Consider the following 27,233-nt stretch of genomic DNA (forward strand, 5'->3'; position numbering starts at 1 on the left):
GGAACGAGGACACGGCAACGCAGGCGCAGTGGTTTTCAGACTTTAAAGTCTGAAATTCCAGAAGTGAGCCGGAGGCGGGGCTGGAGCATCGGTGAGTGGCTGCGCAGGCACAGGATGTCTGCGGGGGACCATTAGAAGCCCCGGGTAAGATCAACTTATTTTCCCCCGACCCCCCTACAGTGTCCCTTTAAGGAGCAAAACATCAACTAATAGGATAGTAATAATGTTTCAAGTTAGATAAACACATTTTGCCTATCAATATGTTTACAGCATGCGCCCGACTTCACTCAAGGATCCAGCATGATGAATCCTTAATGACCCGTATTGCCTGAGCATAGCTATTTTCGTTTGCCCCCACCTGCTTTGTCATGTGCGGATCATCGTTCCTCAGCCTACCTCCATAGCAACAAAACGCCGCTAGCGATGTTTCTGTACAGTATTGGGCCCTGACTTGTTGGTCGAGGGATATCTTCCTGAATCCAGATGGGGGTCAATCGTTGCATGTGTGTAAATAGCTTAAAGAGAAACTCCAGTGAAAATAATGTCATAAATAAAGTGCTTCATTTTTACAATAATTATGTAAATGATTTAGTCAGTGTTTGCCCATTGTAAAAAAAATTAAATCCCTGATTTACATTCTGACATTTATTACATGGTGACATTTTTACTGTTGGCAGGTTATGTAGCTGTTGCATGCTTTTTTGGCAGTTGGAAACAGCTGTAAACAGCTATTTCCCACAATGCAGCAAGGTTCACAGACAGGAAACTGCCAGGAGTACCACGGTCCTCAGAGTTTCTCGTGGGAGGGCTTTCACCACAATATCAGTCATACAGCGCCCCCTGATAGTCTGTTTGTGAAAAGGAATAGATTTGTCATATAAAAGGGGGTATTAGCTACTGATTGGGATAAAGTTCAATTCTTGGTCGGAGCTTCTCTTTAAGTCATCATAAATAGCACAAAGAGAGAGACAGAGAGACTGGGAATGCATGCAGTGACCTCGAAAACACACACACACATTATAAAGTGTATGATACATGTAACCTAATGTCCCCTTACCTCACATCTATTTCCACTGGTAGATGCGGTCTTAAAAATTTCTTCATAACCATCACTCTCCAGATGTCCTATGGGTGCTTCATTCTGTCACAAATAAAATGCAAAACTTAAATGTTAACATTTCTTTTGCATTTACACCACAGTTATGGCAATCATTTCAACATTTTGAAAGAGATATTTAGGTGTAGATAGAAAAAGGCCTTAGCTATATAGGTAGAAAGACAGCAGATAGTTCCCTCATTCATTGTATTGCTATTTACACTTAAATTACACAGAACAATTTTGATACTGGCTAGACTTAAAGAGAACCCGAGACGGTTCCTTGGGGGCAGATGGGACACAGAGGCATGTTCTCTGCCTCATGACATGCCTCTGTGTCCCCCCACCGCTACTCTCTGCCCCTCCAACGCCGTGCATAAGCCCCCCAAAATTAGCGATAATATTTGTCGCTATCTCAGAGGGTAAATAGAGGAGAGGGATTCCCTACTCAAAATGCCCACTAGGGGCATTCCTGCAGGCTTTCCAGAGCCGCCACTGGGCAGCTCTCTGTCCCTGGCTGAGCCCCCTGCCGCTCTCCCGCCTCCCTGCACATTGCTGTGAGAGAGAGCTCTCTCCTTTCAGCATCATGTCCCAAAGGTCACGAAAATGAAAGTGGGCCAGCATTGGCCCACAGGAGCAGCGAAGAGCGGCGGTTTTGGCGGCTACTTGATCTGCACAGCCCCCAGATCAGGTAGCATACATTTTTTTTAATTTATGAGCCCACCTCGGGCTCTCTTTTAAGGTGCTGCTGCATTTATTAAGCATTTTGAAAGTATCTTAAAGGGTACTTAAAGTGACGTGATCTGATGAAATAAGCTTTTATATATAGTACCAGTTCTGCTTAAAACTTTCCTATTTTTTTTTCCTTTTGCTGCAAGGGGTAATAACAAAGGGGTAGATTCAGTAAGCCTTGGTAAACTTCATGTGTGCACGCAGCATGCGTAAAGTTTAATGGGTAATAAACATGCTCTGTAACACTTTAAGGGCCTATTTCCACTACACGCAAATTGGATGCAGAAAAAAATGACTCCAATGAATGCCTATGGGCCTGTTTCCACTAAACACGATTTTTCTGATTCAGATTTTCCCATAGGCATTCATTGCAGTCAGTTTTTCTGCATCCATTCTGCATCAATTCTGCATCCAATCTGCGTGTAGTGGAAATAGGCCCTAACACTTCACATAACTTGTGTTATGCCCTGTTCACAGTGGTCAGTTGCATAACTCACGTGTTTTAATGACTTTGAACTGCAATCGATACTGGCCATAGACTTTAATATAAAGCCTGCATACAGTGAGTTAGAATAACACAATATGTTACTGTAAACCGACCCTTAGAATTGTATGGGCAGTGAGTTGACATGCAGAATTATACTGTAATGCAACTGACCATTGTGAACAGGGCCTCATAAATGCAATGCCCTATGCCAAGAGTAAAATATACTATAAATTACTTTTTCCTATGTCACTGTCACTTACAGTGGGTAGTAAAACTGAAAAGGTTGAAGACTAGTCTAACTTCTCATGGGGATTGCCAGGGTTTTCTTTATTTTCAAAGCACTTACTGAAAGGTAATTGCTTAATTCAACTAATAGACTAAGCTCAGAATAGACAAACTCGGAATAGTGTGCAAGTGCACAGGGAGGCTGATTGGTATCTATGTATAGGTTGTTTCTATGTTGTGCTTTTGTAAAGACTAAAGAAAATATTGAGAATCCCCATGAGGAGATTGATTAGTCCAAAACCTGTCAGATTTTTATTACCTACTGTACGTGACAGCAACATTGGAAAAAAGTAATTTACAGTGTATTTTACTCTAGGAAAAATATATTTCTTATATCTATGTTTACACATGTATTTAAAATTTTACAATTGTTTGTGATCGTGGTATTTTAAGCTGACCATTCATGGGTCAATTTTGAAATAATCAATATTCACCTTAAAGAGAACCCGAGGTGGGTTTTAAGAATCCTATAAGCACACAGAGGCTGGTTCTGCATACTATCACAAGCCTCTGTCACTATACTGTTCCCCCCCAGGCCCCCCCCCTGCGCTCTGCTGTCCCCCATAAATCAAACCGCTGTGCTAGCGACATGCAGCGTGTCGCTAGCAGGCTGTTTACATGCAGTCTGTCACTCTCCACCGGTCCTCCGCCTCCTCTATATCGGACCTCCCCACCTGCGTCCCTTCCCTCCAATCAGTTTACAGAGGCGGTAGCGGTGCTATAGAGGAGGCAGGGGAGCGGCGGAGAGTGACAGACTGCATGTAAACAACCTGCTAGCGACATGCTGCATGTCGCTAGCATGGCAGTTTGATTTATGGGGGTGTCACGGTCAGTTACCTGTCCAGTTGAAGTGGCTGGCACATACGGATACCAGTAGTCATCCTGGGGAGTCCCGGTGGGCCTCCTTGCGGGGTGGTCTGTCGGTGCTCGCCCGTGCGCATTGCGTTGCGCGGCGTAAGGCAATACTGTAAACACTGCGTACGCGCGCACGCGGGAGGGATGTTCTGGTTATGCATGTCTTGGTGATGTAGTTGCATGCGTGCGTGTGTGGCGCGTTATGCTGTTCGTGCCAAATTGCCTATATAAGTCTGGACAGTGCAACACTTCGGTGCTGTTCTGGATTCTGACCTTGGCCCACTTGACTTCCCGATTTGTTGCCGACCCTTGACTTGTACGACTACCCGATCTGTTGCCGACTTCTGCCTGTCTGAGTACCCGATTTGTTGCTCGACCTCTGCTTGTACGAGAACCTGCTCTGTTGCCGACTCCAGCCTGTCCAAGGATCTGCTCTGCTGTTCCACCATCCTGGTTGCTGAGTCCCTGCACTACCAGACTCAGCCTGTGGGAGTGCCGTGGCTCCAGCTTGGTCGCCATGCCTACGGTTCTACAAGCGCTCCTGCCCCTTGTACACCAGGTGCTCCTGTTCCCACTCCAGAAATACCGGGTGACAAGTTGCAAGGGTTGCTTCCCCTTAGCTCAACGGTCTCCATCACTACAGGTACGTGACAGAATACTACAGCCAAGAAATGGAGACCGCTGAGGCAGCAAATGTGCTGAGCACCCTCTGCAATCAAATAGCTGCTTTGACTGATGCTATCAAGGAACACCAATCAGGACATCTACGTTTGGAAGGCTGGACAAATACCTTGGCTTCTTAAGCACCTGTTTCAAATGCAACTCCTGCCCCCTCCGCTGCACCTCCGGCAACACCACCAGTACCAATTGACTCTGCACCGACAACTGTATCTACCTTATTAACTCCTGAACCCCGAGTGCCTACACCAGAACGCTTTTCCGGTGACAGATCTAAATTTCGGGCCTTTAAGCATGCTTGCCAACATCCTTCTCTAGTATCCATGGAAGCATTTTTTAATTACATGGCTGTATTATATGATGATCCACAGTGACAGGTTACAGCTGAAGTGGTTTTACGCAATCTCCGCCAGGGTTGCAGTCCAGTGGTGGAATACACTTCTGAATTTCGTAAATGGGCAGCAGACACCGACTGGAATGAGGCTAACCAGTATCGTCTACCAGAGTCCTTGAAGGATGAACTTGCTCGTGTAGGAGTACCAGCTACCCTTGATAATTTGATAGAGACAGCAATTCAGATTGATCGCTGTTTCCGAGAACGACAGATGGAAAAGGCATCAAGTAATTCTTCCCACACATCCTGGGTTCCCACGTTTCCTTCAGCTTCCCCTACAGTATCCACTGAAGTAGTTGATCAGGCGGAACCTATGCAACTGGGAGTAATCCTTTCCTCCTTTACTGCGGAGGAAAGAAACAGAAGAAGACAAGGGAATGTGTGCATCTACTGTGGAGCTGATGGTCATCTTATTAGGACCTGCCCAGTTCGACCATTGGGTAAGGATTCACTTTCTAGGAATCTAACCTCTTGTTTACCTTCTGTGACCACTAATCATTTCATCATTCCTATCTCTTTCCAGTTTCCAGGAAGAATCCTTAAAACCACCGACATTATTGACTCTGGAGCTTGCAGTTGTTTTATGGACATTACTTTTGCCACTAATCATCAAATTCCAGTAGAACCTCGTAAAGAACCACTTCATATCCATCTGGCCGATGGTTCAATAGTTAGTTCCGGCCCAGTCACTATGGAAACAATTCCTGCTAACACCTTAAACTTTGAAAAACATCAGGAACTACTCAAATTCGACTTACTGTCTTCACCAATGTACCCAGTGATCTTAGGCCTGCCCTGGCTCCGGGTCCACAATCCAGTCATCGATTGGGCTGCAGGATCCATTTAATTTAACTCAATTTACTGTGGGAGCTGCTGTATACAAATAGTACACAACTGTTGTTGCGAGATCATTGTTATGCACATCCGAAGCACTGGAAATTGTTCCTCCTTAGTATCAGGAATACCTTGATGTTTTCGACAAAAAAGGTGCAGATCGTCTACCTCCAGACCGATCATATGATTGCCCAATATACTTGATACCTGGCTCAAAGATTCCGTTTGGTCGGATGTTTCCACTTTCCGAACCCGAACAAGAAACCCTCAAACAGTACATTGAAGGAAATTTAAAGAAAGGATTCATCCGTCCATCCACATCTCCTGCTGGAGCAGGGATTTTCTTTGTACAAAAGAAAGACAAAACACTCCGGCCATGCATAGATTACCGGGAACTTAATAAGGTAACTATTAAAAACAGATACCCACTGCCCTTAGTACCAGAACTTTTCCATAAAACCCGGTGAAGCCAACATTTTTACAAAATTGGACTTAAGGGGAGCATATAACTTGGTTAGGATAAGGGCCGGGGACGAATGGAAAACTGCCTTTAGATCCCGTTTTGGACACTTTGCATATCTTGTAATGCCATTTGGACTTTGTATTGCTCAAGCAACTTTCCAGTACTTCATTAATGATGTTCTGAAGAACTTTATTGATCAGTTTATCATCGTTTATTTAGACGATATTTTAGTTTTTTCATCATCACTGGATGTTCATCATCATCAGGATTCACAAGTACTTGCCCTGCTCAGGCAGCACTGTCTGTTTGTAAAAGCTGAAAAATGCGAATTTGAAAGAAGATCTATACAATTCTATGGTCTTATCATATCTGATGAAGGATTCGTGATGGACCCTCAGAAGGATCAAGCAATTCTCGATTGGCCAGCTCCCCCCAATAGAAAAGCAGTTCAGAGGTTTGTGGGATTTGCCAACTTCTACTGTAGATTTATAAGGAATTTTTCTGCTACGATTCTTCCAATTACTCAACTCACTCGCCAGAACACCCAGTTTTCATGGAATATGGAGGCCCAGGCGGCTTTTGATAAATTAAAACAGCACTTTACATCTGCTCCTGTCCTCAAGCATCCTGACCCAGCACTACTATTTATATTGGAAGTGAACGCATCTGACTCAGCGGTGGGGGCAGTACTATCTCAGAGGCAAGGAACAAAAGCATTGTTGCATCCAGTGGCATTCTACTCAAGAAAACTTTCTGAGGCTGAGAGGAACTATGATGTAGGGGATAGAGAATTACTGGCTATTAAAGTTGCACTAGAAGAGTGGAGATATCTACTGGAAGGAGTGGCTCATCCCATACTCATTTATACGGATCATTGTAATCTTTAGTATCTTAAAATCGCAAAAAGATTAAACCCTAGACAAGCCAGATTGGCACTTTTCTTTTCCCCTTTTCACATTCCATATTACATACAGAACCCAGATCAAAAAACACTAAACCAGACACATTATCTCGCATGTTTCCTGAAGACGAAAGTTCAGCCATACTCGATACAATCTTGTCTGATCAAATTTTTTTGATGATCCAACCGGCTTTAGTTGAGCGACTTCGCCAGACTTCAACTAATCTACCTGAAAGGGTGAAAGTTTCGTTGACCCAGAAAGATTGACTGTGGTGGTTTAATGACAAAATATTCATTTCAGACAAAATTCGTCCTTTGGTTCTTGAAACCTGTCACAACCATAAGCTTGCAGGGCACTTTGGAGTAACCAAAACTCAAGAAATTGTGCAACGTACCTTTTGGTGGCCCAAGCTTAAAAGAGACTGAAAATTGTATGTGAATTCCTGTCCCATTTGTTGTTTCAAGGGATCGAAGTTCAAACTTTGCCTAATCCACTACCAGTACCACCTAGGCTCAGGAAGATTTAACACTATTTTTGTTGTGGTTGACCGTTTATCCAAGATGGCTCATTTTCTACCCACGGAGGGTACTCCTTCAGCTCAGACAACTGTCGACATGTTCATAAAAGAAGTTGTACGTCTTCATGGGATTCCGGCCGATATTGTTTCAGACAGTGGTTCACAGTTTACTTCACGTTTCTGGAAGGCTCTTTGTACGTCTTTAAAGATTCAATTACATTTTTCATCTGCTTATCATTCACAGTCAAATGGCCTAACAGAACGCACTAATCAGACACTGGAACAATACCTTAGATGTTTTTTATCTTCTTCTCAAGATAACTGGGTTCAATTACTTCCGTTAGCTCAATTCACATATAACAATTCTGTCCATTCATGCACTCAACAATCTCCATTCTTCGCCAACTTTGGCTTTCATCCATCATTTCTGCCAAACTCTCTTCCAAAAACATCTGTTCCTGCCGCGAATAATCTGAATAATTTTCTTCATGACAATAATCAAATTCTCCAGCAAACAATGTCCCAGGCGCAAGAAAATTATAAAAAAGAAATCAGATCTCCATAGAAGAGGTGACGCAAATTTCAAAGAAGGGGACTCTGTTTGGTTATCCACTATGAATCTGAAGTTGGCTTGCCCTTCCAAGAAGTTGGGTCCTAAATACATTGGACCACTTTCTATCAAAAGGAAAATTGGACAAGTTGCCTATGAGCTTGATCTTCCTAGCAAACTTAAAATTCATCCAGTTTTCCACGTTTCATTGTTAAAGTCTACTGCTGCACCAGTTCTGGTGGAGGGAGAAGAGGCGTATGAGGTAGAAGCAATTCTGGACTCAAGGAAAAGGTATAACCAGATTCAATAACTTATCAAGTGGAAGGGGTACGGCGTGGAAGAAAGCACATGGGAACCAGCAGCCAACATCCATGCCTCCCGATTGGTTAATAGATTCCACAGAGAGTTTCCTGAGAAACCCGCCCCTGAGGGCATACGGAGGCTGCCCCTTAAGGGGGAGGGGGGCATTGTCACAGTCAGTTACCTGTCCAGGTGAAGCGGCTGACACATACGGATGCTGGCAGTCATCCTGGGGGGTCCCGTGGGCCTCCTTGTGGGGTGGTCTGTCGGTGCTCACCCACGCGCGTGCGCGAGGGATGTTCTGCTTATGCATGTCATGGTGACGTAGTTGCGCACGTGCGCGCGTGACGCATTACGCTGTTTGCGCCAATCGGCCTATATAAGCACTTCGGTGCTGTCGTATTGCAGCTAGTGTTGTATCTGCCGTGAAGTGACTTTATGTCTGCCCGTTTGCTTGATGTTCTGGATTCTGACCTTGGCCCGCCTGACTTCTCGATTTCTTGCCGACCCTTGCCTTGTACGAGTACCCGATCTGTTGCCGACTTCTGCCTGTCTGAGTACCCAATTTGTTGCCCGACCTCTGCTTGTATGAGAACCCGCTCTGTTGCCGACTCCAGCCTGTCCAAGGATCTGCTATGCTGTTCCACAATCCTGGTTGCTGAGTCCCTGCACTACCAGACTGTGGAAGTGCCGTGGTTCCAGCTTGGTCGCCACGCCTACGGTTCTACAAGCGCTCCTGCCCCTTGTACACCAGGTGCTCCTGTTCCCACTCCAGGAATACCAGGTGACAAGTTGCAAGGGTTGCTGCCCTCAGCTCAACGGTCTCCATCACTACAGGTACGTGACAGAATACTACAGCCAAGAAATGGAGACCGCTGAGGCAGCAAATGTGCTGAGCACCCTCTGCAATCAAATAGCTGCTTTGACGGATGCTATCAAGGAACACCAATCAGGACATCTACGTTTGGAAGGCTGGATAAATACCTTGGCTTCTTAAGCACCTGTTTCAAATCCAACTCCTGCCCCCTCCGCTGCACCTCCGGCAACACCACCAGTACCAATTGACTCTGCACTGGCAACTGTATCTACCTTATTAACTCCTGAACCCCGAGTGCCTACACCAGAACGCTTTTCCGGTGACAAATCTAAATTTCGGGCCTTTAAGCATGCTTGCCAACATCCTTCTCTAGTATCCATGGAGCGCAGGGTGGGCCTGGGGGGAGGGAACAGTATAGTAACAGAGGCTGGTGATTATATGCAGAACGAGCCTCTGTGTGCTAATAGGATTCTTAAAACCCACCTCGGGTTCTCTTTAACAATTAAATAGAAACAAATGTTTGAATAGTCATTTTGAAGTTGAGTCTTATATCAAAGAGCAGAATAATTTCAATTTAGATTTGTATGCAATGAAAAATTGCCATTCTGTGGTTTAGGCCATATAGATTTTAAAGTTTAGACACTATAACAAGATTAGTTCAGTTTTATTTGTCACTGTTTATGCAGGCTAGTGATGACTGAAAACTAACAGAATACTGTATAGGTTACTGTTTACTTAGTGATACTGAAAGTTAGCAGCCCTTTCAGTTATTTCTATTTTTAACTGTAAGTTGCACATTTAAACACACAGAGGGTCACTGGGTTTCATTTTCTGAATTCGTTACATTTCTGCTCTATATTTACTATTGAAATCTTGTAAAGTATGTGTTGACATTTCTGTACACGGGGTAGTAGGCTGTTAAAGAATGCTTGAGACACTCCTAATGAGTTCTGCAAATAACTTTTACAGGGCAATTACCTTATCTGCTATGCAATAAATAAACTATTTTTAGTCAAATGTAGCTTTCTAAGTTTCCATCTAAATAATTTTAATTTTCATAAGTATTAAAAAAGTCAGACGTTGTATCCCTCTATGTCTACAGGTTTATAACTGTACCATTCAATAATTGCATATGAAGTATTTTACTACCTTTATACTGTATTTACCTAAGTTAGTTTTTACACACCAGTGTAAAGTATAACACTCTAGGACTTAAATAATTTCAATGAGCCCCAAAACCGCCTAACAAGCAGTTGAACACTAAACTCACTGCATTGCAAAACATTACAATCAACTTCAATGCTTTTTTTTTACAACTGCAATTTACAAAAACAATTTAGCAAGTTGCCTTACAGCTATTTGTAATCCTGCCTCACATCCTGTATTTGTAGAACATAAAGGGCCCAATCCAATTCACTTTTTCTCCTATGTTTTCCCCAGAGAGATAATTCTGTTCAAAAAAACTTTTTAGCACACTGCAATAGAAAAAGTACCAAAAAGTAGATGGGAAAGTACTGTAAACATTATTCTGAGTATTTTCTTGCTTGCTGGTGGCTTACAATGAATCTTATTGATAAGATATGAAATATCACCTAGGAGAAAACTTAGGAGAAAAAGTAAATTGGATTTAGCTCAATGACAGCTATGCAGTGTGTTCCCTTTAACCACTTCCCGACCGCCTAACGCACAGGGGCGGCCGGGAAGTGGAGCCCTTAAGGACCGGCTCACCCACAGAGGCGGCGGTCCATTTAAGGGCAAGGGCGGAGCGATCGCGTCATCCGTGACGCGATCCTCCGCCGGCGCCTGTCACCGCTCGCCCGCCGCAACATCCCGCCGGCTTTACGGAAGCGCCGGCGGGATGTTAACCCCGCGATCGCCGCATACAAAGTGTATAATACACTTTGTAATGTTTACAAAGTGTATTATACAGGCTGCCTCCTGCCCTGGTGGTCCCAGTGTCCGAGGGACCACCAGGGCAGGCTGCAGCCACCCTAGTCTGCACCCAAGCACACTGATTTCTCCCCCCCCTGCCCCAGATCGCCCACAGCACCCATCAGACCCCCCCCTGCCCACCCCCAGACCCCTGTTTGCACCCAATCACCCCCCTAATCACCCATCAATCACTCCCTGTCACTATCTGTCAACGCTATTTTTTTTTATCCCCCCCCCCCTGCTCCCTGCCCCCTCCTGATCACCCCCCACCCCTCAGATTCTCCCCAGACCCCCCCCCCCCCCAGACCACCCCCCCTGTTTACTGTATGCATCTATCCCCCTGATCACCTGTCAATCACCTGTCAATCACCCGTCAATCACCCGTCAATCACCCGTCAATCACCCCCTGTCACTGCCACCCATCAATCAGCCCCTAACCTGCCCCTTGCGGGCAATCTGATCACCCCCCTACACCAATAGATCGCCCGCAGATCCGACATCAGATCACCTCCCAAATCCATTGTTTACATCTATTCTCTCCTCTAAACACTCACTAATTACCCATTAATCACCCCCTATCACCACCTGTCACTTTTACCTATCAGATCAGACCCTAATCTGCCCCTTGCGGGCACCCAATCACCCGCCAACACGCTCAGATTGCCCTCTGACCCCCCCTTATCAATTCACCAGTGCATTAATTACATCTGTTCTTCCCTGTAATAACCCACTGATCACCTGTCAATCACCTGACAATCACCTATCACCCATCAATCACCCCCTGTCACCCCCTGTCACTGCCACCCATCAATCAGCCCCTAACCTGCCCCTTGCGGGCAATCTGATCACCCCCCCACACCAATAGATCGCCCGCAGATCCGACATCAGATCACCTCCCAAATCCATTGTTTACATCTATTCTCTCCTCTAAACACCCACTAATTACCCATCAATCACCCCCCATCACCACCTGTCACTTTTACCTATCAGATCAGACCCTAATCTGCCCCTTGCGGGCACCCAATCACCCGCCCACACGCTCAGATTGCCCTCTGACCCCCCCTTATCAATTCACCAGTGCATTAATTACATCTGTTCTTCCCTGTAATAACCCACTGATCACCTGTCAATCACCTGCCAATCACCTATCACCCATCAATCACCCCCTGTCACCCCCTGTCACTGCCACCCATCAATCAGCCCCTAACCAGCCCCTTGCGGGCAATCTGATCACCCACCCACACCATTAGATCGCCCGCAAACCCGCCGTCAGATTACCTCCCAAATGTATCGTTTACATCTGTTATCTTCTCTAAACACCCACTAATTACCCATCAATCACCCATCAATCACCCCCTATCACCACCTGTCACTGTTACCTATCAGATCAGACCATAATCTGCCCCTTGCGGGCACCCAATCACCCGCCCACACGCTCAGATTGCCCTCAGACCCCCCCCCCCCCTTATCAATTCGCCAGTGCATTAATTACATCTGTCCTTCCCTGTAATAACCCACTGATCACCTGTCAATCACCTGCCAATCACCTATCACCCATCAATCACCCCCTGTCACTGCCACCCAACAATCAGCCCCTAACCTGCCCCTTGCGGGCAATCTGATCACCCACCCACACCAATAGATCGCCCGCAGATCCGACATCAGATCACCACCCAAGCGCAGCGTTTACATCTATTCTCTCCTCTAAACACCCACTAATTACCCATCAATCACCCCCTATCACCACCTGTCACTGTTACCCATCAGATCAGACCCTAATCTGCCCCTTGCGGGCACCCAATCACCCGCCTACACGCTCAGATTGCCCTCAGACCCCCCCTTATCAATTCGCCAGTGCAATATTTACATCTGTCCTTCCCTGTAATAACCCACTGATCACCTGTCAATCACCTGCCAATCACCTATCACCCATCAATCACCCCCTGTCACTGCCACCCAACAATCAGCCCCTAACCTGCCCCTTGCGGACAAACTGATCACCCACCCACACCAATAGATCGCCCGCAGATCCGACATCAGATCACCACCCAAGCGCAGTGTTTCCATCTATTCTCTACCCTAAACACCCACTAATTACCCATCAATCACCCCCTGTCACTGCTACCTATCAGATTAGACCCCTATCTGCCCCTAGGGCACTCAATCACCCGCCCACACCCTCAGAATGCCCTCAGACCCCAGCCCTGATCACCTCGCCAGTGCATTGCTTGCATCTATTCCCCCCTCTAATCACACCTTGAGACACCCATCAATCACCTCCTGTCACCCCCTAGCACACCTACCCATCAGATCAGGCCCCAATTTGCCCCGTGTGGGCTCCTGATCACTCGGCCAAACCCTCAGATCCCCCTCAGACCCCCTTCCGATCACCTCCCCAGTGCATTAATTGCATCTATTTTCCCCTCTAACCACCCCGAGACACCCATCAATCACCTCCTGTCACCCCCCTAGCACTCCTATCCATCAGATCAGGCCCAATACAACCTGTCATCTAAAAGGCCACCCTGCTTATGACCGGTTCCACAAAATTCGCCTCCTCATAGACCACCTGTCATCAAAATTTGCAGATGCTTATACCCCTGAACAGTCATTTTGAGACATTTGGTTTCCAGACTACTCACGGTTTTGGGCCTGTAAAATGCCAGGGCGGTATAGGAACCCCACAAGTGACCCCATTTTAGAAAAAATGACACCCCAAGGTATTCTGTTAGGTGTATGACGAGTTCATAGAAGATTTTATTTTTTGTCACAAGTTAGCGGAAATTAATTTTTATTGGTTTTTTTTCACAAAGTGTCATTTTTCACTAACTTGTGACAAAAAATAAAATCTTCTATGAACTCGCCATACACCTAACGGAATACCTTGGGGTGTCTTCTTTCTAAAATGGGGTCACTTGTGGGGTTCCTATACTGCCCTGGCATTTTAGGGGCCCTAAACCGCGAGGAGTAGTCTAGAAAACAAATGCTTCAAAATGACCTGTGAATAGGACGTTGGGTCCCTTAGCGCACCTAGGCTGCAAAAAAGTGTCACACATGTGGTACCGCCGTACTCAGAAAAAAGTAGTATAATGTGTTTTGGGGTGTATTTTTACACATACCCATGCTGGGTGGGAGAAATTTCTATGTAAATGGACAATTGTGTGTAAAAAAATCAAACAATTGTCATTTACAGAGATATTTCTCCCACTTAGCATGGGTATGTGTAAAAATACACCCCAAAACGCATTATACTACTTCTCCTGAGTACGGCGGTACCACATGTGTGGCACTTTTTTACACCCTAAGTACACTAAGGGGCCCAAAGTCCAATGAGTACCTTTAGGATTTCACAGGTCATTTTGCGACATTTGGTTTCAAGACTACTCCTCACGGTTTAGGGCCCCTAAAATGCCAGGGCAGTATAGGAACCCCACAAATGACCCCATTCTAGAAAGAAGACACCCAAAGGTATTCCGTACGGAGTATGGTGAGTTCATAGAAGATTTTATTTTTTGTCACAAGTTAGCGGAAAATGACACTTTGTGAAAAAAAACTATTAAAATCAATTTCCGCTAACTTGTGACAAAAAAATAAAAACTTCTATGAACTCACCATACTCCTAACGGAATACCTTGGGGTGTCTTCTTTCTAAAATGGGGTCATTAGTGGGGTTCCTATACTGCTCTGGCATTTTAGGGGCCCTAAACCGTGAGGAGTAGTCTTGAAACAAAAATGACCTGTGAAATCCTAAAGGTACTCATTGGACTTTGGGCCCCTTAGTGCAGTTAGGGTGCAAAAAAGTGCCACACATGTGGTATCGCCATACTCGGGAGAAGTAGTATAATGTGTTTTGGGGTGTATTTTTACACATACCCATGCTGGGTGGGAGAAATACCTCTGTAAATGACAATCTTTTGATTTTTTTACACACAATTGTCCATTTACAGAGGTATTTCTCCCACCCAGCATGGGTATGTGTAAAAATACACCCCAAAACACATTGTACTACTTCTTCCGAGTATGGCGATACCACATGTGTGGCACTTTTTTGCACCCTAACTGCGCTAAAGGGTCCAAAGTCCAATGAGTACCTTTAGGATTTCACAGGTCATTTTGAGAAATTTCATTTCAAGACTACTCCTCACGGTTTAGGGCCCCTAAAATGCCAGGGCAGTATAGGAACCCCACAAATGACCCCATTTTAGAAAGAAGACACCCCAAGGTATTCCGTTAGTAGTATGACGAGTTCATAGAAGATTTTATTTTTTGTCACAAGTTAGCGGAAATTGATTTTAATTGTGTTTTTTCACAAAGTGTCATTTTCCGCTAACTTTTGACAAAAAATAAAATCTTCTATGAACTCACCATACACCTAACGGAATACCTTGGGGTGTCTTCTTTCTAAAATGGGGTCATTTGTGGGGTTCCTATACTGCCCTGGCATTTTAGGGGCCCTAAACCGTGAGGAGTAGTCTTGAAACGAAATTTCTCAAAATGACCTGTGAATTCCTAAAGGTACTCATTGGACTTTGGGCCCTTTAGCGCAGTTAGGGTGCAAAAAAGTGCCACACATGTGTTATCGCCGTACTCAGGAGAAGTAGTATAATGTGTTTTGTGGTGTATTTTTACACATACCCATGCTGAGTGGGAGAAAGATCTCTGTAAATGGACAATTGTGTGTAAAAAAAATTAACAAATTGTCATTTACAGAGATATTTCTCCCACCCAGCATGGGTATGTGTAAAAATACACCCCAAAACACATTATACTACTTCTCCTGAGTACGGCAATACCACATGTGTGGCACTTTTTTGCAGCCTAACTGCGCTAAGGGGTCCAAAGTCCAATGAGCACCTTTAGGCTTTACAGGGGTGCTTACAATTTAGCACCCCCCAAAATGTCAGGACAGTAAACACACCCCACAAATGACCCCATTTTGGAAAGTAGACCCTTCAAGGTATTCAGAGAGGGGCATGGTGAGTCCGTGGCAGATTTCATTTTTTTTTGTCGCAAGTTAGAAGAAATGGAAACTTTTTTTTTTTCTCACAAAGTGTCATTTTCCGCTTACTTGTGACAAAAAATAATATCTTCTATGAACTCACTATGCCTCTCAGTGAATACTTTGGGATGTCTTCTTTCCAAAATGGGGTCATTTTGGGGGTATTTATACTATCCTGGAATTCTAGCCCCTCATGAAACATGACAGGGGGTCAGAAAAGTCAGAGATGCTTGAAAATGGGAAAATTCACTTTTTGCACCATAGTTTGTAAACGCTATAACTTTTACCCAAACCAATAAATATACACTGAATGGGGTTTTTTTTATCAAAAACATGTTTGTCCACATTTTTCGCGCTGCATGTATACAGAAATTTTACTTTATTTGAAAAATGTCAGCACAGAAAGTAAAAAAAATCATTTTTTTTGCCAAAATTCATGTCTTTTTTGATGAATATAATAAAAAGTAAAAATCGCAGGAGCAATCAAATAGCACCAAAAGAAAGCTTTATTAGTGACGAGAAAAGGAGCCAAAATTCATTTAGGTGGTAGGTTGTATGAGCGAGCAATAAACCGTGAAAGCTGCAGTGGTCTGAATGGAAAAAAAGTGGCCGGTCCTTAAGGGGTAGAAAGCCCTAGGTCCTCAAGTGGTTAAAAGGGAATGGAAGGTGGCCCTCATATGCTAGTCATGTCTTTAAATGCATGGTTGTCTCCACTTGATCCCCACATCCCAGTTGCTTACCAATAGGGGATGCGGAGGTTGCGACCACACCAGGGCCCTTGGGCAAGAAGGGCCCCAGGGGTCCCTCCCTCAACCACAGTATTAGCTGTCTATTGATCCTGTGCTGGTAATAATCACTTCTACAGATGCTTTAAATAGTAGGAATCATTAACAAACTGTTTCTCATCCCCTTCTTGCACCTCTGACACTGTGGTTTCCCCTGGCAGGTTTTGCTGCGCCATATCAATTCTTATGTATAGTGTGCTCAGGGGGGCAATGTAAAACTTGCACCATGCCCATAGCTCTTTAGCTATACCACTGCCACACCCTAACGAATTGTGTGAGCGTAATTGAGGTCAGTGGGCGGTCCCTGAGACTACTTAAATTGACCATGAGTTAAAAACCCACTTAATGCACCTGACAGCCACACAAGTGCACCATGAGAGCCATTTTTAACCAAAGGCATTCCAGGCCATTGCTGGTGTGTACAGGAGCAGCAGCAATGTGTCTTGAGGAACAGACAGCTTCCATCATGTCCCTCTGTGCCACCTCCCCCCCCCCCCCTCCTGTGCATCCCTCTGTTCCACTTTCTGTTCCCCTTTGTGACTCCTTCTGACCCCTTGTAACTCCTTCAGTCCCCCCTGCACCACCTCTGCCCCCTTATGTGTCCCCCTGTGCATGCTTCTGTACCCCTTTGTGCATCTTTCTGTCCCCCTTTGTGCCTCCTTCTGTCCCCTTGGACCTTGTTCAGTCCCCCAGTGCAACTTCTGCCCCCATTGTGCTACCTCTGCCCCTTGTGCATCCTTCTGTCCCCCTGTACCTCCTTCCGCCCCCCTTTGTGCCCCAATCTGTCACCATGTGCCTCCTTCTAACCCCCTTTCTTCCTCCTTCCATCCCACTGTGCCTCCTTCTGTCCATTATTGTGCCTTCTTCTGTCCCCTTTAAGACTCCTTCTGTCCCCCTCTGCCTCATGCTGCTCCCCTTTTTAAATCCTTCTGTCCCCTGTGCCTCCTTCTGTCCCCTTGTGCTACCCCTACCTCCCTATACATACCTTTGTCCCACTGTGCTTCCTTCTGTTCCCTTTGTGCCTTATTCTGTCCCCCGTTATGCCTCCTTTTGTCCCCTTGTGCCCACCCCCCTCCGGCACTCCCTCAGCCCAGTGTGTAAATGCAGAGTATAGAATGTGCCTGTGGGACCATCTTGTCTGGTTCCTGCACCCTCTAGTGCTGGCACTTCACTCTCTCCATGTCACGTGTAATCACGCTATATGCGATAGGAGATGCTGGGCACTAGGCTGAGCAGTGAGCAGAAAGGCAGAAGCACAGCACTAGACTCCAGTGGAGAGGAGAAAGCACAGCTTCTGCAGTGCTATACTCTGCATTTACACACTAAGCAGGGGGAGTGGAGGAAGGAGGTGTGCAACAAAATGTGACAGGATCTTCCGGTTGTTTGCATCTCGGGGACTCCCTGTATTATGCATCTACCTTATGCAGCACATGATTTATATTCCCTAGTGTGTGTGTATTTTTGTTTTTTTTGGAGGGGGGCATGTTGACACAAGACTTCTTGCCTGGGGTTACAAAAAGGCTAGAAACAGCCCTGGGAAAGAGCTCCCATGGAAGAAGGTAAAGGAGGTCTGTGATTGGGGTTCACTTCTTATTTGAGATTTACTCTTGCCTGGGGTGACAAAAGGCTAGAAACAGCCCTGGGAGAGAGCTCCCATGGAAGAAGGTAAAGGAGGTCTGTGATCGGGGTTCAATTCTTATTTGAGATTTACTCTTCTACCTGCCTCTTCCCTTAAATCTGTTTGCTGGCCATCTTTGTGCAATGTGTCATATTCTGGAAGGTTATCTGTGACTGAACTCTCTAGTTGGGTCTGCTTTTGTTTTCTTGCCTTGACACATACTATTTCCCTTTTGTGCACTTTTATAGCATGATGCCTTTGCAATAACAGCTGTACAATCTGTTTGTTTATCGATATATGCATATTAGCATAGAACTATGCTAGCATGAGGCATGACTTGCTGCTCTACTACTAAAGTAAATGATTGTGCAGTCCTCATCCACACATTGGCCCATATGCTATTTACTTTTTCTCCAGAGTTTTCTCCTAGGAGAGAATTTTTCATCTTCTATTTAAAATAACTTTTCAGCACTTTGTAACTGAAAAAGTGACAAAAAGTAGGTGAAAAAGTATTATCCAATTATTTTGAGTATTTTCTTGCTTATTGGTGGTTTAAAAGTCATTTTATTAACAAATTTGAAAATATAACCTAGGAGAAAACTCAGGAGAAAAACGGAATTGCATATGGCCCATTGTGTCTAAATGCACGTGAACGAATGCCAGCATGCAATTTGTATGTAGCATGACTTACTGAAATGCTACTTCTAGCTAAAGCATGTGCAGTTTTCATCAACATAGTGTCACTAATGCACGTGAATGCACAGTAGTATGCAACTATATGTAGCATGACTTGATGCACTGCTACTTCCAGCTCATGTATGTGCAGTTTTCATCCACAGGGGCAAACGCAGGATTTTTAAGGGGGGGATTCCTGAAAGGTCCAGAAGCACTTATGTCTCCGAGTGCTTCCGAATAGAGGTGGCTCCATACTGCCCATGCACAAAAGTGCGCTGGCGTATTATGGAGCTGCCTATCTTTGGAAGTACTCAAGGTGTTTCTGAGGGCTTCTGGAAGCAGCAAATTTGAACGGGGTACAGCGCTGGCACAACTCCACGAGAGAGGAACGGGAGATAGACTTAGTTTGGACAATTCAGTGGAATATGCCACATAGTGTCACATAGCGCAAGCGATACCCATATGATGCAGGGATATATGCATCTGCGGAAGATGGCAGCGCTATATAAATACTAAATAATAATAATTTGCCTCACCAGGATTGCACTTTTATTTAGCTTTCCTGTATGACAAGAAGACACAGCCAGCCAGCACTAGGGGAAGAGGGAAACAAAGGTGAATGAGGGAGGGCTGGTGCACACCAAGAGGGCTTCTGAGCGTTTTTCAAATCAACATTGATTTGAAAAGCGCTTGGCTAATGTTACCCTATGTGGGTGTTCCCACAGCAGCGTTGTGATTTTTTCAAAATCGCAGGTATACCACATGTAGCATTTTTTTTTGAGTGATTCATTCAGAAATCGCTCTGAAAATCGCACTCACTAATTGCTAGCGATTGCTATTGTGATTTTGGCGTGCACTAGCCCAGAGAGAAGAGGAGTGGAGAGAAATTGAGAATAGCCTGAGATGGAGCGTTATCTGTATTGCAGTCCCACATCATACAGAGGCTACTTGCCTGTAATAGGACTCCTGTCCCTGCCAGTCTCTCACACAAGTTAGAAAGCAACCCTCCTGGAGTCTAGGGACTGTCAAAAAATGTTCAACTTGTTTAACAAGATGCAGTCATTATGACATAGGGGAGAGACAGATTTTTGCCCACGGACCCTCCAGGCAAGCTCTGCATCATGCTGTGTATATTTACCAGCTTGCCTGCCCTTTAATTGCAGTTTTATCAGCTAGCCTATATTTTGCATTGCCTTACAACAACAAACCTGAATACACTAGACACCAGCCCTAAATCACTGAATGAAAGGGGGCCTGGGGGGAGATTGCCCCCCAGGTGGAGTGGAGAGACTGAGATAGAGCAGATAGACTTTTCAACCTATGAAATACCTTACATAGTTGTATACATGCAGTCTTTACAATAGTGAGAGAGCTGAGTTTTTTCCCACAGACCCTGCAGGCAAGCCTCTGTATATTTACCAGCTTGTCTGCTTCAGCGATTTCATGGAATTTTTTTTAAAGGTACAGGAGTCTCAGGGGGGTGTTCCATACATCCAGAACCCCCATCTGGATACGCCAGTGATCCACACAGTGTCGTTAATGCATGTAAATGCACAGTAGCATGCAACTGAAATGTATGTAGCATGACATGCTACTCTGCTACTTGAAGATTTTGGACACATTTGCATACATGCTTCTGCTTTGTTTGCTCATGCAAGACACTTTATTATGCACCTTTTAGGCACTGCCCTTCTTATTTTGAGCTCTACTTACACTACTTATCTTAAGGCCTCTTTTAGTCAGACGGCTGAACTGTGAGCTTGTTGGGCAGTTCAGCGTCTGCTACCCACGAGTGCCATTCGGCTGCAATTAAAATGCCGGATTTGTACTCTTTACCGCCCAAGGCCACTGTCACCAGCTGCCCCCCTCCAGTATAGGTAGCAAGATGACCCCTCCCCCTTTCCCTGTAGTATAGGTAGTCTGATGACTCCTCCCCCTCAAGTATAGGTAGCCAGATGACTCCCTTAAGTCCTACCTTTCCTACGCCCACCTTTCATTATAATTAGCCAGCTCGCCTCCACACCGCAGTAGCCATCAGTGTCACCTCTCCATTTGTCTCCCCTCCGTCTCCATCAGCAGCTGCTGTACATCTGTCCCTCCAACCAGCATCTCTCACTTGTGACTTGCCGGCATGTTACCAGCGAGTCAGACGGAAGAGGAAGCTTCTACGTTGGAGACGAGCGGAGATGTGACCGACTGGTGGCTGCTATTCCACATCCTCTGCTTCTAATTCTGTAATACTGCCCAAGTCCATAGCTGCCGGCCACAACACCAACATGCAGAGAGAGCAGGGTGGCCGCTGCACAGGCGACTGGCAGCATAGTACCGCTGTCAGGTGCTCGCCTGATCTCCTTGCACTGCAGCATTTGCAAGCTTGCAAAAGCTGCACCAGTTTAGCATGCTGCTTTGGTGCTCTTGCTCCTGTGGTGCCCTAGGCATTGGCCCTGACCACACGTGTCAGAGCTTGACACGCAGTGTTGTCACTCGTCAGCAGAGATCTGCAACATGTAAGGACTGAGCACAGCTGTGGCCGTGCTGAGATGTGACTCCATGTGTGTGTGTGTGGGGGGGGGGGGCAACTGCTCAGAGCAAGTGCAAAGCACAAATAAGTGCCTGGCCAGTGCAGAAGAGCAGCTGACAGGCGGTGGATGAACCACCGGTCAGCTGCCTGTCTGAAAGAGGCCTAAATGTGTTGTCGTCCATAAGCCTGCATATGGCTGTGCGCCTGCACTTTTATTCATGGTCATTTATATAACTCAGATAGTCAGATTGAGGAATATCAAAATTATAGGAGACATTACTAGATGCCATGTGTCTTTTCTATATTTGAATACTGTTTTTATAGACTCCTATCTGTGTATGGTGTTGCTAATTTAGAGGCACCTTGTTTGTCATGTGAAATGTATATGAGGTGTAATCAATAAAGTCCTTTAAAGCATTAGTTCTTTAACTAGTTTTTCACAATTTGAGGCTGATTTATCACTGTAGCTATACAATATTTTCAAACCCCCTTTTTGCTAATTAATAAGTGAACACTAAATCACACATACATTTCAGTTATATATGGCATATAAAACATTCCCTAAAAATTCTTAAAGAGAACCCGAGGTGTGTTTAAAGAATGTTATCTGCATACAGAGGCTGGATCTGCCTATACAGCCCAGTCTCTGTTGCTATCCCAAACCCCACTAAGGTCCCCCTGCACTCTGCAATCCCTCATAAATCACAGCCGTGCTGTGAGGCTGTGTTTACATTTGTAGTGTCAGTCTCAGCTGCTCCCCCGCCTCCTGCATAGCTCCGGTCCCTGCCCCCGTCCCTTCCCTCCAATCAGCAGGGAGGGAAGGGATGCAGGCGGGGACTGGAGTTCTGCAGGAGTTGGGGAGAGCAGCAGACTGACACTATAGAGATAAACACAGCCAGCTCTGACAAGGTGTTTGTCAGCAGCGTGGCTGTGATTTATGAGGGATTGCAGAGTGCAGGGGGACCTTAGGGGGGTTTGGGATAGCAACAGAGGATGGGCTGTATAGGCAGATCCAGCCTCTGTATGCAGATAATATTCTTCAAACCCACCTCGGGTTCTCTTTAAAATGACAGACTCAGAGCTTATAAAAATCCTTCCCAGGTTACGCAAAGTAATTATAGGTGTCAATTTAAGGTAAACTTCCAAAATGGTAAAAAAAAAAATACTTTTGGGGATGAGTGGGGGGGTTGTTTCAGCCTACCAAAGATATTTGGGGTTAAGGTTTTGCCACAGGGGTGGCTACGGAGCCACAGGACCAGTTGGAATACCCCTCTTCGTTCAGCACTATATTTAATAATCACATGATACAGACCACTAAAGCAAGCTTTCCAGGGACAGCCACTGTATAAGAGGGGTATAAGCTCCCTCTAGTGACGGCTTCTGCTGATGACACAATCAGCAGAAGCCAGCACCAGAGGAGCAGCCTCGGAGATGGGAGGTCTGTGCTTGCCGCAGGAGCCGCTGGATGAGGCGAGACATGCTAACACTAATTGGTTTTACACATAGGGAGTGGAGGAGACCAGGGGGTGGGGGGGACCGGAGGACGACACAGGGGGACACACAAGGCAACCGGAGGACAACACAGAGTAACAAAGGAGGACACAGTGGGACACACAGGAGGAGCAAAGGAGTACAGAAGGGTACACACAAGGGGAGCAAAGGAGGACACATAAGGACACCACTTGGTGTACAGAAGGGGACACAGGAGGACAATGATTAAGGGAGAACATCTACAAGATGCTTCTGGAACATGGATGCACCAGGTTTAGTATATGTATATATATTTGTACCTGGTTTTTGCCCTCTAAACCTAGATGCATCTTATATTCTTAAACGTCTTATATTTCAAAAAATACAGTAGTTGAAGCATCAAAACTGCTCTGCTCCTTAAAGGGTTACTAAAGCCAAATTAAAAAATCAGTTTAATTTAACTGGGGCTTCTTGCAGCCCCCTCGAGTCATCCTGTGCCTGCGCCGTCTTCTGAGTCCCTCCATTAAGCAGTGACGACCTCCTCAAAGCTGGCTGGTAACAGCCAGTCAGAGGCAGCTGCGCACACCCTGTCGGAAACGCTCTACACAGTAGCAATTCCATGGCAGCAGAAGCGTGGTGAGGAAGGACCAACCCCTTTTCTTTTGTTATTGTGGGTGAGCTAGTTAGATAGTACCCCTTATGCAAATCCCTATTAGTCTGCTGTCTATCAACTCTAGAAATTGAAGATAGAATGGGGTTTTGGAATATCCCCTTTTGGTGTGATCAGGCAATCCTGCTCATATGCAGCTCTGTGAGCCAATGAACATGGCTAAAAACAAACAAACAAAAGAGCGCTCTGAGACTATCAATAAAGGGTGGCTGGATAGTGTACTGGTTAAGGGCTCTGCCTTTGACATGGGAGACCAGGGTTCGAATCCTGGCTAGGTCAAGTACCTTTTCAGTAAGGAGTTCAAGGCAAGACTCCCTTACACTGCAGGGTGGCCTCTTGAGCGCGTCCTAGTGGCTGCAGCTCTTGAGCGCTTTGAGTCCAACAGGAGAAAAGCGCTATACAAATGTTCGGATTATAAGTTGCAATCACACTGTCCTATCCAGGACAGGTCTCACCAGGAATGTAGTGGCTGTCGTTAAGGATCAGCCTGAGTCAGCTTTCTCCTCTGGGAAACGCGTCGTCTGTCAGCCCAATAAAGCGACTTTTAGTCACTTTTTGTTCCCCTGTAATCCTTTGATATAGTGATGGTAAGCGTTGCTTCACAACTGCATGATTTCTCAGCCCTCCTTACAGCTGCCAGCAGCACTGAGACAGGCTGACACCTATACCTCTGCTGTGGATTCCTTCCAAGAATATTAAAGAGTAACTGTCAGGCTGCAGAAGCTAATTTAAACCTCTATTCTCCTGTGTTAAACAGTTTAGAAGGAAGCCCAAAAGCAATTAGTGAAGATAAAAATCTCAGTTACCTTTGATGTGTGCTTATCAGCAAGTCTGTTATTCTTAAGAAGACGCAAGCCGCATACCATACTGCAAAGCATTCTGGGGCTCTCCCCTCGGCTGCTAATGAGACGTTACAGCAGCTTGTAATCGCGTAGCACTGATAAATCTCGGGCAGAGTACACTGCAGGAGTCAGCTATTGTTCCTAGCCACATGGCTCATTAATATTCACTGCACACTGTGTTATTCAAGTACAAGCTTATCTGTGATCAGGAAGCAGGCAGGACATGACGACACATTTGACAGAAAAACATGGAGCCTGCCATGAGCTGTCAGGAGCATCATTCTCTGCATATACTATATACAAATTCTGTGAAATCCAAACGTGGACAGTGAAATGCATATGTAATGTAAGTACAGCCAATCTTTAGCTACTGATATATGTGTTTATTTTCTCTGAGACCTTATACCTAACAGCTCCTCTTTAACGGTCGCATCTAGCTACAGCGCGCCTCCCTTCCTGCATCCTGGACTCTTCGCTGAGTGCCCGCTGCTGATTGGAGAGCCCGGTCTCCGGCTGCCAACTAAGAGGGACACAAGCTGACTCAGGCTCATCCTTACCAACAGCCACTACTTTCCAAGTGAGACCAAACGCCCTTTAAAGCAAATCTGAAATGAGAAGAAACTCAAATAATAGCAATGGTATTTGGAACTTTTCTTATTCTTATTGCGTTTCATTCAGTTCCCAATAAAAAGAAATAATTACATTTGAGCTTTACAGCATTCATTTATCTGTGTTTTTTGCACACCCCGATAAAAGTGTTTTTATCTCGCTGTGTCTGACCGGGTTTCCTCCAGGCACTACAGTTTTCTCCTTATCCCAAAACATACATTTATTGGCTTTCCCCTAAATTGGCCCTAGGCTACGATGGACATATGACTATGGTAGAGATTAGATTGGGAGATTGTTTCAGAGATAGTTAGTGACATGACTACCGTATTTTCCGCCGTATAAGACACATCAGAATATAAGACAAACCTAGGTTTAGAGGGCAAAAAACAGAGAAAAAAAAACCTGATGCGTCCATTCCAGGGGCATCTTAGAATGTTCTCCCCCAATTGGTGTCCTCCTGCGTCCCCTTCTGTCCTCCCTTCTGTCCCCAGGTGTTCCTTCCTGTCCCCAGGTGTACCCTGCTGTCCTCCCTTCTGTCGCGTATGTGTCCCCTTCTGTTCCCAGGTGTCCCCTGCTGTCCTCCCTTCTGTCCCCTATATGTCCCCTTCTGTCCCTTCTGTCCTCAGGTGTCCCCTTCTGCCGTCCCTTCTGTCCTTTATGTGTCCCTCCTTCTGTCCCCTGTGTCTCCACTCCCACCCCTCCCTCCTGTGTCTCTCCCCCCCCACTTCTTGCCCAGTGTCTCCATGCTCTCCACCGCCGTTTCTCCGCTATCCCCCACGTACATGTAATGCAGTGTTGGCAGTGTCTTACGTAATGCGCCCCTGCCTGCTGGGAACACCGACCTTTTTACGTCCATACTTTTCCCCTGACTACCGGCTTATGCTGAGGCGTCATCATGACGTGATCAACACAAGCCAGTCACTAGGGGGAGAAGTACGGATGTGGAAAGGTCGGCAATCCCTGCAGGCATGGTCAATTAGGTAAGATACTGCCTACAATGCACTACATGTATGCGTGGGGGGGGGGGGGAGTGGAGACACAGAGGATGGAGTTGGGGGAAAGCAAAGACATAGGGGAAGGATCGGGGGCAGAGTGGACACTCAGGAAACATGTTCAGGGAATCCCCCAATGTAATGGCAAGTCGTATCAGTGGGCGTTTGTAAGTCAGGGATTCCCTGCCTATGCCGTATAAGATGCAGGGACTTTTTCTCCCCATTTTTGGGGCAGCAAAAGTGCGTCTAATACGGCAGAAAATACGGTACATACTCTATAAAGTGCTGCGGAAGATTTCAGCGCTATATAAATGCTAAATAATAATATTTACTTTTAAGGAGAGCTGTCTTTGCATTCAGCTGCTTTTTGATTGCTTCATTATAATTATGATTATTATTATTAATTGTATACATAAAGAACTCAATTTATTAACCTTTGCAATGGGAAAAATATATAGAAAGTGTACACAGGCACATTCTAAGAAGATGTAGTACGATGCACTAGGGATGTTAGAACCCGAGGTGTGTTTAAAGAATGTTATCTGCATACAGAGGCTGGATCTGCCTGTACAGCCCAGCCTCTGTTGCTATCCCAAACCCTCCTAAGGTCCCCCTGCACTCTGCAATCCCTCATAAATCACAGCAGTGCTGTGAGGCGGTGTTTACATCTGTAGTGTCAGTCTCAGCTGCTCCCCCGCCTCCTGCATAGCTCCGGTCCCTGCCCCCATCCCTTCCCTCCAATCAGCAGGGAGGGAAGGGATGCAGGCGGGGACTGGAGTTCTGCAGGAGGCAGGGAGAGCAGCAGACTGACACTGTAGAGATAAACACAGCCAGCTCTGACAAGCTGTTTGTCAGCAGCGTGGCTGTGATTTATGAGGGATTGCAGAGTGCAGGGGGACCTTAGGGGGGGTTTGGGATAGCAACAGAGGCTGGGCTGTATAGGCAGATCCAGCCTCTGTATGCAGATAATATTCTTCAAACCCACCTCGGGTTCTCTTTAACCACTTTTTCCACTGCTACAGTATATCTACATCATCTGTTGCACCCTCCGAGCCACCATGACGTAGATATACTGACTAAGCTTGCAGCTCTGCTGTGCACGATCGGGTGCACTTCAGAGCGCACCCCCCGGCACTTTCAGCTGCTTTACTAATTGGTGAAAGGGAACATGTTCCCTTGTAGCCAATTAGTCCACCCACTCCCATGAACG

General features: G+C 45.7%; 1 protein-coding gene across 3 annotated transcripts in view; it reads right to left on the bottom strand.

The window, feature by feature from the left end:
* Positions 1 to 27,233, bottom strand: part of COBL (cordon-bleu WH2 repeat protein) — a 609,262-nt gene that overhangs the window by 237,193 nt on the left and 344,836 nt on the right. For all 3 annotated transcript variants that reach the window (XM_068236528.1, XM_068236529.1, XM_068236527.1), the window contains one exon: positions 1,058 to 1,141. In XM_068236528.1, the coding sequence (XP_068092629.1) occupies positions 1,058 to 1,141 (84 nt within the window). The remainder of the gene's footprint in view (positions 1 to 1,057; positions 1,142 to 27,233) is intronic.

Source organism: Hyperolius riggenbachi, chromosome 5, assembly GCF_040937935.1.
Source record: "Hyperolius riggenbachi isolate aHypRig1 chromosome 5, aHypRig1.pri, whole genome shotgun sequence".
NCBI classification, from domain to species: domain Eukaryota; kingdom Metazoa; phylum Chordata; class Amphibia; order Anura; family Hyperoliidae; genus Hyperolius; species Hyperolius riggenbachi.